This window comes from Lathamus discolor, chromosome 1 (assembly GCF_037157495.1).
Source record: "Lathamus discolor isolate bLatDis1 chromosome 1, bLatDis1.hap1, whole genome shotgun sequence".
Taxonomy (NCBI): Eukaryota; Metazoa; Chordata; class Aves; order Psittaciformes; family Psittacidae; genus Lathamus; species Lathamus discolor.
Window position 1 is genome coordinate 7,697,085 of NC_088884.1, and position 13,885 is coordinate 7,710,969.

The window sequence follows — 13,885 nt, forward strand, 5'->3', positions numbered from 1 at the left end:
AAAAAAGACAAGAACATATAGAAGAGACGTGCATTTTTCTTCCCCCCTTAGTTTTCCTGCCTGACCCAGTTCTCCCTTCACCTCCACCTTCCCCATGTATACTCTGAAAGCTGATGACAACATTTCTTTTTTAATCTGTAAACCTTTAGCTCATTGAAAAGAAATAGGTTCAGAAAGCTCTTAAGTAAACAAGTTTCCTAAAGGATGTTCATATGAAGGTTTCACAGAAGATATTAACTGATATCGAGGTTTCCAAGGGCCAAGACATAACAGCCATTATGTTAATCAAACAAAAATGGCCAACCATTTTTATCAAAGTATAAAAAAAACTACTAATCAACTAGGTTTTCAAATCAACAGAAAAAGTGCCCTTGAGATTTAATCAATTTATAAGTGAAGGGCAAAACATGTATTATAATGTTTCTATTTCATAAGTAACACCTATAAGCTTTAATTACCAAGTACAGATGACCATTGTAATAATCAGGAACACAAATTAAGTTGACTATAGAACACAGTCTCTCCTAAACAGAGTAATACTTCCTAAATAGGTAAACAGACTAATATTAAATTCAACATACCAATACATATCTATTAAGTTTTTTCCTAAAACCACCCACTGCTTTAAATATTAAGCATTAGCTGAGAAATATATATAGACAAAGGTGCTTCACTCCTGTACAGTAACTAAAAAAGGCTCAATTGCTGTATCATAAAACACACTTTTTAATCACAGCAAACATTTGTGCTTATTTATAGAGAAGAGGGAAGAAAAAAACCACTTATGTTTGTCTCCATCAAACTCTGGTAGTTCTTTTAGAAAAAAAAAAAAGTAGAAGGGGGGGGAGGGGGAGGTAAGGGAAGATAGAGGGGGAAGTAAATCAGTAATAGCATTTTTTTCCCAGCTAATACTAAGCAGACCAGTGCAGAAGGACCAAAGAAGCTGAAGAAATAATTTTGGTGAGCCAACAGGACGTAAGATGCAATTTTTGCCAAAGCAGTTTCAGAGAACAAAATAAATCCAAATTCCATCTATTAAAAAATACATATAAATCAACTTTTCAAAAGACAAACAAACTAGCTGGCTACCTTTACTATCTGGATGCCCATAGAGTCATCATCAGGGTTACTCCTTTCATTGAATGTGAAACGCATGGTTTTATCCCAGTCAATGGCTATACTGTGTAAGTACTGATCAGCTAGGGTCAGCCAAACCTAGAAATACACAAAGCAAGCCAACAAAATTATTTCTCATTTAAAATAGGAACAGCCTCCATATACACCATTAGATGAACCTCATCAGTTTCACCCGTATGTGACTGCTGTTAAAGACTTGAAATAAGCAGAAGAGGCCTACAGCTAAAACAATATTTGCACAATTAAAGTAATAGCTTGCTCCCTAAAACAGAAAATAAGGAAATAGTTAGCATTAAGCATCCAGATCTGTGACCTGCTTACAAAGATGCAAGTCCATTGTCAGAAACTGAATCCACAGGGAGCCTCCAAGATGGAAGTGCACTCTGCTGCAATGACCCTCCTTAGGAATTCAGCCCTTCTAAGCTCAACAAGAAGTTTTATAAAAAGGTAACACTGTTGCAGGCTTTCCTCAAACTCAACCATGGATCCAGCTCCTGGAAATCCAGCAGAAGCAATCTAGCAGTGTTGCTCTTCACCAGAAATCTCTTCTGATCAACTCTACAGAAAAAATAGCATACAGTATTAACTATTTGGGATTGATCTGAAAGAATCACTTTGATCGCAGTTACTTACTCTTAACCAAAGGGCCTCCTAAACTGTTGATGCTACAGGGAGTTCTGAAAACAAACATTTTGCTGGTTTTTAAAGACTAATAATTACCAGAACAGATTTAGGCACATGTATCCAAGACAAAGGCTGGACCTTTATTAAACATCTGAAAAGTTCCTGAACCACAAGACACAAGACAGATCATACAATGACAAGAGGCAAATAAATGACCTTTCTCTTCAGGAAACTGAAGGAAATCATGAAAGCAAATGGGTCAAGTTTTGTATCAGCCATTAACTCACTCAAGTGAGAAAAGCAATTCAGACACTTCCCACAGATTTACACACATAAATAATTACACAATGAAGGAATTTATAGACAGCTCCCAGAATCTCATGTTAGCTGCATTTACATTTCCCTTCCCACACTTTTGCAAAGGCACCCATGCAGAGAAGTGCCACTGTTCTGCTTTCCAGCAGCCTTTGGCACTGCTGACATCCTACTGATGTTTGACTGGATTCTTTATCTCTGTCAGCCCCAGAAAACAAATGTCACATACCACAGCGATACTGCAGATGTCACATGCCACAGATGTCACCCTGCTCCTGCTGCAAGCAGAAGGAACAGCCAACATGCTGCCAATACAAAATGCTTCCTTAACTTTGGTATCAACCTTAAAATCATTTGGAAAGTGGGGAATAGCACTGAAAAGACTGCACCCCATTTCTTAATGCTATTTTTTTGGTTAGCATATGTGGTCATGTGTGAGCAAACAGAGAGATGGTCAAGAATAAGAGGGAAAGACAGAGAAATGAGTTGGATGATGTGGCAGAGCAAGCCTGCTGATAACATAAAACTAGGACAGAATGGCTGATAAGCCCAAGGGCACCTTGACCAGTTGGAAAAATGGGCTGACAAGAACCTCATGAAGTTCAACACGAGTGCAAAGTCCTGCACCTGAGGAAGACCAATCCCACACACCACCATATGCTGGGGACCACCCAGCTGGAAAGCATCTTTGCAGACAAAGAGCTGGGGTCCTGGTGGACACCAAGTTGACCATAAGTTAGCAATGTGCCCTCCTGGCAAATGTGGCCAACAGCCTCCTGGACTGCAGCAGGCAGAGCACTGCCAGCAGGACAAGGGAGGTGATCTTTTGCCTCTACTCAGCACTGGTGACACACACCTGGAGAGCTGGGTCCAGGCCTGGGCTCCCCAGTACAAGAGGGAGCTACTGAAGAGAGTCCAGTAAGAGACCACTAAGAGGATTAATGGACTAGAGCATCTCTGCCATGAGGAAAGGCTGAGAGAATCGAGACCATTCCGTCTGGAGAAGGCTCATCATTCTGTGATTCTATGATCTCTGCCAGTCACATACCACAGAAAAGTACCTAAAAGACTTATTGGAGTGTGGGAAAAGAACATTTCAGGAAAGAAAGAAGGCTGTTAGACAGATAAAATGATCCACTGGAGTTGTAAATTAGAAACAAAATCATAGCAATGTGAGGAAATGATGCCACCAAGTCTTCTCTTTTCTTCTCCCCTGATTAGTAAAGAACAGTTCAGTTTGGAAAGACAGCAAAAAGAAAATAAAAGGAAATTAATCTCAAGTATCAAAAATATAGGGAACTACATATATTTCATAAAGCTTTTAAAATACCCCTTTTACTAAAACTGCATTTTTAAAGCTGAGTTTATGTGACTTAGTTTTACAGAAAAGATAAATAGACATGCCTTTTTTTAGGCTAGGGAACTTTAAACATATTTGAAGAAAGTGATGAAGTAAGTTAGCAAAATCCCAGTGGGCCCTTTCCTACAACACTAACTCAGTACGATTTCCCATTAATGGCACACTCTAACATTCTACATCACTCCTGACTCTGAACTTGCCTAATTTAGGCAATCTGCGTTTTCCCCATCAAATGTTTCTATGAGCATTCTTGTCAGCACCTTCATAAGTATGACAGCCTACACTGGAGATGTGCTCTCCTTTCAGCTGGTTTTCAGCTGCGGGGGAAGCTTCATCAGTGCAATTCCTTGAGATTGACAGAATGAAGCAGTAACATATGCACCAGAGTAAGCTACCCAAGCCTCAAGCAGAAAGAGCCTGACTCTTGAAAACACTATCTTTACCTGCCTCCTCACACTCTCCAGCTGCCCTGTGAGGTTATCACTGAAGAACATAAACTAGCAAAAATCCCCAGCACAACTTAAACTTACAACTATTTCTTAAAAAGACATTGATAACATTAATCATATTCACCTCTACTGAGAAACCCACAGGCAGTATGTCCACAAAGGTACAGGTCTACTTACCTTTCTCCGCCACTCTTTCGGTATGCCAGTTGGCAACCTGGCCACTGCTTTGAGCGCATCATGCCACTAAAAGCAAAAGCATCCAAAATGTATAAAATCCACCATTAGTTTCATATAACAGTATAGCGACATTTACAACACTGCAGACATCACATTCATTTCATTTTACTGCACACATTTCAGAATTTAACAGAGAAAATACAAATTACTTCCTTACTGATGTAACAAAAATATAATATTCTAGGACACAAAGACTTAGGAGATAGCTGAGTAAACAAGGAACGCTTATTGCATTTTCCAAATACTAATGGAACAGCTCTTGATGCAACTGCAAACAATATACTGACATTATGATGACACTATCGAACTAGGCCAAGTACCCTGATCAAAGAGAACCCAGTTCTTCATAAACTCAAGAGAAAAATTAATCCAATTACCTGCTGAAAACCATTTTGACCTAAAGATGGTTCAAGAGTGAACTTCAATTTTGTATCAACCCCTAGAAAACAAACAAACAAACAATCATGGACATTATTTTCATCAGAAGGAGAAAAAAAAAAAAAAGCAACACCCACAACTGAAATAAGAACGCAAAATTTCAGCTACACATTTCAACTACATTTCAACCTGTCTCTGTCAATTCTTGTCTTCAGAGTGGATTCAAGTCACATGTTAAAAAGAACATGGACAAAATGTTTTAAAAATGCAGTAATGCCCTCCTTAAGGATGTAGTTCAGCACAATGCAATTAACTGAAAACTATTTAGTTCCTTATGCTACAAACTGTATGTGTACACTGCAACTACAATATGCATCCACAGAAAAGTATATACAAACAGTTTCTTGCCATCTATTTCAACTTCTTGACATAAAGTCACTCAAAACTCATTTCCAAGTGTGGGGTGCTAAAACTGTTTTATTGCTCAAAATGTATTTTTTATATAATTCCTCAGAGCATAAAGCACGTTTGGTCAGCGTTCTCAGTTAAGCCTAGAGTTGATTTTGGCCTTAGGAGCACATCATTTTAATTGCCATAAAGCACACCTGCTAACAGTCTATAAAATAATGTACTAGATAAAACACTAGGGCCTCAAGTTTGGTCTGCCCTGGATCCTGCCTGTGGCACTGGAGCATGTCCTAACACGAAGAACAGTTAACACTGGATTCGCTTCGTATCCATAGTTTGAACGGACAAGGCTTCAGGCCTTCAGACGCCGCTGTCCAGGGCTCGGGTGCTGAACACCACACCGCACCGATTGTCCTCCTTCAGGGCTTCCAGCACAAAGAATAAAAGTTTTTTTATTTTTCCTCCATAATTTAATGTGATATATTGCTCTACATTTAAAATTATGTGATGCATAGCTTCTTGTCTTTCTAGAATATCAAGCCAAGCATTTTTAATATATATTTTAATGGCTATATATAAATACATATATAGACCACCCAGATTTTAATCCTGCATGGGTTTAAGTACATAAAATCCATGCTAATCAACTCACCAGTAATACTCAGTGCTTTGGAGGACCAAGCCTGTGGGTTTCACAGAAACCCAAACTGTAGTGGTAATTGCTAGTTACGGAATGTAAAATGCCTTTCAGCATTTGCATACTGAAGTGGTGATAAGTCATTTAAAGCCTTGCTGCTTGGTAAATATATATTTAAAGACAGTCTTCACCTCCAAGGCTTTTTTCTCCCTCCTGTGTTGGGGGAGAGGGAAATACAATTCACACAACCCAATTTTGTTTGGAATTTTAGCATTTTAGAATTGCATTACTGAGATCTGGGGATCGGTGCTTCCATTTCTCTGCTTCAGATTTAAAAGACATCCTTGTCAGACCTACAAAAATAAAAGCTTCAAACCATAATAGAAATGCCTTGAAAGAATAGTCAAGAATTAAAATTATTCCTGGAAGTAACTGTTTATTAGTATTCTTCCCCATAACTCCATGGCACTCAGCAGGAACTCTTAAGAGATAAATCTCTTCATAATAATTCAAAGCAGTGTAACAATGCCAGTAACCTACTAAGATGAAACTGCATCATGTTTGCTGTAAATGCAAAAAAAGTGAGCCTTATTCCCATGCAATCTAATGTACTGGAAAGCCCTAATACGTACAAAATGATAGCATGACCAAGAATTCCTTTTGTAAGGTAACAGATGTTGACATGTTATCTAACACTGCCTTGCAGCAAAGAAGCAGTAGCTTTCCAAAATAATAATGTATTTATTTCCAACTCAACAGCCAAATATTAATCACAGTTTTCTAAGGTTTAAACAGCCCAGTAACAACTTCTGTCTTCGTCTTTCTAAAAAAGACACAAGCAAAGACAGCCAAGCCTGTAAAAGATCTAGCACTGTAAGATACAACCTCAGAGTAAGGCAGAATGTGTCATATACACGAATATCATGATCAGGGAGCTCATACAGGAGCCCAAACAGCTGTTTCTCTTGATTAAATGACACTGACACCAGATCCTTGAACCTCCATCAACAAAAATCTATTAAATCATGGCAGACAATTAAGACAACTGAAAATTATTAGAAATTAGAACAACATCACGTGGTAACACCAGACTACAACAGTGCGCTCTTCACTGTCGCAAGGAACTGCTCAGTCAGGCCATGCACTGTAACCTCTAGAAACCATGGAGTCTGCATCACACTATTTGTGCCCAGTTAGAAATATTCCCCACATCAAATTACATGATGGTAACAAAAGGCTATAGCCACCCAGGAACTTTCCAGGGCATCAGTGGGAAAGCGATCAGCAAGCTGGGAGCAGCATTTCATTGCCTGTTACTTATTTCCAGCACAAGAACCATCTTACTGTGTGTGGTTTCTGCACTCTTCACTGAATTTGACATTGGACTTTGAAGCTTCAAGGAATTAATGACTATCCCTTTTGCAACTTTTCTTGGTTTCCCAAGCCTTCCTACTTTTCCTAACAAATCCATCATTCCCCTTTTCCTAACTAATCTCCAACCACCCCCACATACTTCTTTTTTGTTACTCAATCCTGTCATTTTTCTGTGTCTACTTGTGTCTTTCCTCAGGGCCTTCTTCCACATACAGTCTTTTCTCCCTTACACTTCTATCACCCACTACATCTTAGCAGCAACTCCCTTTAATTCTGCATTCAGTTGCCTTCTCCCCACAAACTAACTTAGACCCCTCAATAGCTTCTTCCCCCCCACAATACCCTACACCCATCCAACCCTACCACAGACCTTCTACACCCATTTTCACTGGATTTTCCCTTTTTTATCAGTCATCCATCTCTGGACCACCTTCTTCTCCATCACATAAACACATGCTTTTTGCAGAAAAGACCCCTCAGGCCTTATGAGAACCTTTCTCTCAGCTCCTGCATATGGACAGCCTGGCAGAAACATACCATATATGTAGCAATAGTTCCTACTCTCAAGGACTGTAGGCTCTGTCAGGACAACTCAGCCCTTTTACATCAAGCCAGCGAGGTTATAGCGTCATTTGACATATTAAGTATCACCTCCAGTTCATACACTTCAACAGACACTTCATATCTAAAAAGCTCATGTAAGCAGGGAAGTATTGGGAACATGTATGAATTATTAGCTCCACAAATACAAGCACACACAAAGGTACATATGTTTGGCACCAGTCAAATTTCTGAAGGGCAGGGGAATGCCAAAATAAGGCCTGTTCAATGCCCTTGCAATCAGATCACCAGAAAACACAGCAGAAACATTATTTAAAAAGAAGAAAAGGAAGATAAAACCCCACAAAACCCAGTCCCATTAGCTTTTCCATGTAAACTACACAATGACCCCTGCCAATGAAAGGCTGTAAGAGGGAAGATTATACCCCTTGGACTCCCAAATCCTAGCAGTCTTCCACTGCATGACCAAAATGCAGTGCAAGACTATGTAGAGACACAAGAGGGGAGAAAAATGTTGTGGTCAGCCAAGTACCTGGGTGAGGGAATCAAATTCCCACTCCTCAGCAATATTAAATAAAAGGATGGGACTTTTCCTGAAATTCTAAAGAAGAAAAAGCATAGGAAGATGATCTGTTCTGATGCACACACGTGAACTATAAAGACGTAGCTTCAGACTTACAAAGCACATGACTGTATGTTCCTGGCTGGACTAAAAGCAGCTGTTGAAACCTCTCCCATAGAAAGCCAATAAATATTTTATCAAAAACAAATGAGGAAAAAGGCCTAAAGCAAGTTTTTGTGCAGTGGGGGTCCAAACTGAGAGAAAAAAGTGGCAACCGAAACTACCACCTTAGTGCTACTTGTATCAGGAAGATTCTTAGCCTTGCCTTGTAATTTGTCTCTAATGTAAGGTTTCATCTGTAAAATGAGAAATAAAAGTAATGTTCCGAGTAACTCGGCATGAAATCACTTTTGTCAGGAACCAGAGCTCACTGGGATGTATCAAAGAACATCTAAAATCTGCAGTGTACAGAAACCTCTCAGAACAGACATACAGCTGACACAGACTGATACAGAAAATCTGAAGGAAACTCCATTCAGCTAATTATTTTAAAGCATATCAGATGCCTGTCTCCATCATTCTATGGAAGCATGCATGCTGAATGATGCCGTTCTATCCACTTACATGCGAACAATAGGGAAACCCCAACCCAGTGGGATTTCCGGGCTTTAAGACTATGACATTCATGGTTACATCTCTGATCATCTCCCCTGGCCTTTGCGGGAGTATAAGTAAAAGAATGTCATGATCCAGACAACCTCATTACCTGGGATATTGTAAGGCTACTGTAGGAGCACAATTCTGTGAGAATCATGGGTCAGGAAATCCCCTTGACAATGGCAAGCCCATAAACCTATACCAGAATGTATCTGAGACCTTATTAATAGCAGCATCCAAAACTCAAACACAGAGGCAGTCAGCGATGTGTGCTTCACACATACACACACAGCTAGTACAATGGGAAACTGAATCTTACATGTTTTTGTGCATTGCTCTGCGTTTCAGGAGACCTAATGCTAGCATGGTTTGTAAATGCCTAGGATTAGGCAACATTTCAGCTACAAGCGACAGCTCTAACACTGTAAATTGAATTTAGATTTCCAATACTTCATGAAAAAAGTAAGTTATCAAAAATTTTGATGGCAGGCAACTATAATCTAACATTCAGCAACGATCACCCATCAGCGCCCCTGCCGAGAGCCCACCTCCCTGGAGCAAATGCACACTGACTGACCACCTGGTCCTTAAAAGAGATTTCGATACTGAAGCAGGATTCGGAAGCAGCAGCCACAGAGAAGCCTTCCCCCTTAGCAAAGGCACGGTTGCGAATTTAGACAACACCCTACCGCAGACAAAGGCTGGGTGGGAGGAGGGGTCTCCCGCAAGTCAGGAGTTAGCAGGTTCAGCGGGAAAGGTTTGGTGAGCCCGAGGCGAGACCGCAAGGCTCCGGCGGCTCGGACGTGAGGGGGTGACGGGGGGAGGCCGGCGGAAAGCGGCGACCTGGGGGGTACAGGGAGACAGCAGGGACAGGGCGCAGCCGAAAGGCACAAAAGCGCTGCGAGGCGGCGGCGCCGGCCGGAGGAGCGGAGATCGGAGCCGGGATCGGAGCCGGGATCGGAGCCGGGATCCGCCGGGCGGGGAGAGCAGGAGGAGCGCCCTGGTGAAGCGGGCAGCGCGCTGCCGCCCTGCAGGGCCCGTGCGTGCCTCCGGCCTCCCGCCCGGTGACGCTTCCGCTCCCCGCCGGGGCTACCTCGCAGGCCCTGCCGCCTCGGCCGCCGCGCCCCGCACCGCGCACCCCGCCGCGCCTCAGGCCGCGATTGCGGCGCCTCTCGCAGGCCGGGCTCGCCGAGGCTGTCCGCACCGCAGCGCGGCCGACCAGGCGCGGCCATTTGCCTCGGGCCGGTACAGGCTGCTGCTGCCGCCGCCCCCCGGGGAGCTGTCCCCCGCTGCGCCTACCCGCCGCCCTCATCGCCCTCCGGCCGCGTCCTCATCGCCGAGCTGACCCCGCGAGGAGGCAGCAGCCCGGGCCCGGCTGCTCCCCCCCCCTGCCCCGTGCCCGCTAAGCCGCTTAGGGGATGCCAGCCGCCGCCCGGGACGGGGGAGCGCGTTACCTGGCTCCAAGGTGCAGAGCAGGCGCGGCGCCGTCCGGGAGATGCAGCTGCGCTTCTTGAGGACGTTGCTGAGGATGGTGCCCACGCCGCCGCCGCCCGAGCTCTGCCGCTTCAGGCATCGCCCGCCGCGCCGCAGCGAGCCCGTCAGCCTGTCCTGCCGCATGGCAGCCCCTGCCGCCGGGCGCTCCCGGCCAGCGGCGCCTGAAAGCTCGGCCTAGGGCGGCGGGGCGGGCGGCATGGCGGGAGGGGTGCCCCGCCGGGTGCGGCTCTCCCGGCTAGAGGGGATCTGCAGTGCAGAGACAGCAAAGTTGAAGTGCGAGAGCCGCGAGGGAGGACAAGGAGAGGAGAAAGAGGGGGGAAAAAGGAGGGGGGGGGGGGAAGAGAAGGAGTTGCTCCCGCCCACAATCCTAGCATCACTGCCTGAATAAATCAGCAGCCTCTCCTCCTCCAGCACCACCTGGGATGCAGCAGGCGAAGGGGAGAGCAGCCCCCGTTAGAAATGAAGGGAGCCAGTCGGCAGCGGTGGGGCTCAGCAGTGGCAAAGGGCTCAGCACAGAGCCCTGCACGGCCCCCGGGCTGCCCCCACGTCGCCCAGCACTGCAATACTGACAACTGCCTGCTAACAGGGGACAACATTGACTTTTGCCAAGAACGAAATGAGCTAACCATCCTAGATTTAGATTAGATATTAGGAAAAAAATCTTTACTATGAGGGTGCTGAGGCACTGGCACAGGTTGCTCAGAGAAGCTGTGACTGCCCCATCCCTGGCAGCGTTCAAGGCCAGGTTGGATGGGGCTTTGAGCAACCTGGTCTGGTGGAAGGTGTCCTTGCCCATGGCAGGGAGTTGGAATTAGATAAAGGTTCCTTGCAACCCAAACCATTCTATGATTCTGTGATTCTAAGATCCAGCAAAGAGACTTCTCACGTGGGATTCTGAAGAATCCTGCTGCCCATTTCAACAAAGCTGTCCTGGGAAGGAGTCCCACAAGCACTACCAGAGCAGGGAGCAAGCGGAGAACAATTGGTGTAGCAGCACTGCAACGCCAGGGTAGGCTGGGGTCAGTTCCTGGCCCAGGTCTGCTTAGGGACAGCCCCAGGGGCAGCAAGAACAAGCAGGCTGCAAAGCTTCTGTGTTTCCAACTCTTCAGCACAGACTTTGGACATTCTCAACTAAAATAACAGCTTTGTCTGTGAATCTAAACAGCAGCTGCACTAAGTACTAATGACTTACCATGCACTAAATAGTTAAAAGAAGCTATTCAGCAGCATTTTAGTAGATGCATTTTCCAGTGCTATTTGACCTAACAGCATCTTAAAAGGGTTTGATACAGACTTTCAAACTAGTGGTTTGATTGACAAGAAGGGAAAGTATTTGAAATTATGATAGCTTTTATGATCTAAACCACTCAGCATTTCTATGGAAGGAAAGCAGATTTATCACACCACATTAGTTGGGCTCCAAGACCCATCTACGGGAAGTCTGAGTCTACTTGCCAACATCTGCAGCACTGAAACAACAATTTGCTTCTTTATTAAAATGATGTTTTTCTCAGTCATATTACAAAGATAGGAGAAAACCTGCAAATGATAAACAGCAAAGGCAATTATATAAAAGACACACATTCTAAACCATAGAAGCAAGCCTTTTTTTAAGATCAGTTATAGCTATGTTTAGAAGTTACTGTTAGAAGTTTTCAAAGAAGCATGATTTTGATCATGCCTTTTTAAATATCAGTTTTGGTTTTGGAGAAAACTCACTACATTTGAGCTGGTAGCTTGTGCTCTGAATAGATAATTAAGTCTGTGTGTCGGTGGTTCTTTTTTTAACAAAGGTAACACTTCCCTGCTGATGTAGATGATGCAAATCACTTTATTTCTGTGCCAGCTGGAGATGATGATTTAGTGGTTAAAGCATCGAATTTTAAATGAATTAATCTCCCCCTAGGTGTACAGATCGTACCAATGGGACTGTAACAGAAACATTTAAATACAGAAATAATCTCTAATACTATTCTCCTCTTCCTGGAGCACCATACGCAAATAGCATCACATCATTCTTGGTTAGTTTCAAGAGCAGCTAACCCAAAACCACATGCCCACAGTCTCAGGAGCTATAGCCAAAGTTTCAGGAATCACTCATTATCCACACAGTGAGAATCAGTCATCCCACTAAACTGGACATAATTGTAAGTAACCTTCAAATTTTGAATAATTACAAATTACAAGACAGACATGAATATTTAACTGACAAGGATAACTAGCTCTCGAAGTGAGAATTCAGTGTCCTCATTACTGCTGTTTCTCCTACTTGTCATCATCTGTAGCAAAACTGGAAACAAATCAGGACAATCATGCTGTGACTTGGGGCGCTGCTGCTTCCAAGGGCCAATAACATACCATTAAGGAGCTCTCCTGCATGCCAGCCAATTAATGCAACATTACTCTTTAAGGAAAAAAAAAAGGCAAGCATGAACTTCAGGAGACAAAATGAAGAAGCCAAGCCATACTAATGGGTTTGATGACTCACTGGATCATTAGCATTGGATTTCAGAGACACCGATAAACCTCCTATTAGGCATACACACACATATCTGAAGGGCAAGAGCCTAGCTTCTAGAAAAGTGGATGGTATCAGGTTAACCACTGATCAGGCAAAGCCTCTCTTTCTCTGTGGCAAAATGTGTTCTGTGCCACTGCTGGACTTGCAGACATCTAAGCATAAAACTGCACGTCAGAAGCAATGTAGAAATTGGCCATATTCACCACTGTTAAGCTATAAATTGTCTTCAACAATGGGGATATTTCAGACAAATCTCCATAGCTCCAAGTTGGGGAAAACACAGCAAATTTGAACTCAAAGATGTCACCAGCCATCATGAATCTATTTTGATCCATCAATGCAGAGAAGTATGGCCATGCCCCCAAGTCCTCACCTGCAATTACTGACAAGACAGATGATGCTCAGAGAGGAACTGGAGGGGATCAAAGCATTTTGGCTAGCCCAGATATTTCAGCCCCAGATATTTTATAATAATCAACCCAAGACTTTGGTTTTTTTCCCCCGTTTCATTTATTCCCTCCCACACAACAGTCACTTTCTGAAAAACCTTACCTCCTCATTTGCTATTTCTTTGCAGTCTTAAACCACCTGCTAACTGTGTCTTTTAAGGCCAAAGCATACACCATAAGGAGTATTAGTTCACTTGTATAACTTGCTTAACTATTACCATTGGCCTCATTGTGATTGGTCTTATAATCACTGCCAGTTTGACATAGAGAAATCAACTCTATTTACTTTGAACCTCCCCATTTATCAGCTCACTTCTATTCTGCCTGCTCTGGGACAATGAGGTAAAACACAAGCAGCTAGAACAGCAGAATGAGCTCAAGCAGATGGGGCAGTGACAGGAACTGCAGCAAAAATGAGGCCACAGACCGATCTCAGTTGCTTGCATGAAGCTTTAACTACCCAACTCAGGATTACTGGAAGGCAAAGTTTGCCAGTTCTCTATGATGTGTGTGAAGAAGAATGAGTGTAATCAAAAGTCTAAGAAATGGTAAGACATCTTCAGCTGGGCCACTGTATTTCATGACCATCCTCCCCTTTATTTCACAGGGATGCGTCTAGACCTGTAATACTGATTTGCACCACATCATCCCAGTACAATGATGAAAGTCTGGGGAGAAAGCTTGTTTGCCACACTTCTGGACACCCATATTAGCCAAAATAC

At 43.4% G+C, this 13,885-nt stretch overlaps 1 protein-coding gene across 5 annotated transcripts in view; it reads right to left on the reverse strand.

The window, feature by feature from the left end:
* TBC1D30 (TBC1 domain family member 30) overlaps positions 1 to 13,885 on the reverse strand; it is a 58,275-nt gene that overhangs the window by 19,107 nt on the left and 25,283 nt on the right. For 3 of the 5 annotated variants that reach the window (XM_065682076.1, XM_065681982.1, XM_065682162.1), the window contains 3 exons: positions 4,500 to 4,561; positions 4,063 to 4,128; positions 1,090 to 1,215 (listed from right to left, as the gene is read on the reverse strand). In XM_065682076.1, the coding sequence (XP_065538148.1) occupies positions 1,090 to 1,215; positions 4,063 to 4,128; positions 4,500 to 4,561 (254 nt within the window). Of the gene's footprint in view, positions 1 to 1,089; positions 1,216 to 4,062; positions 4,129 to 4,499; positions 4,562 to 10,153; positions 10,415 to 13,885 lie in introns of those variants that run through there. The other 2 variants (XM_065682318.1, XM_065682240.1) reach the window with 2 other exon arrangements.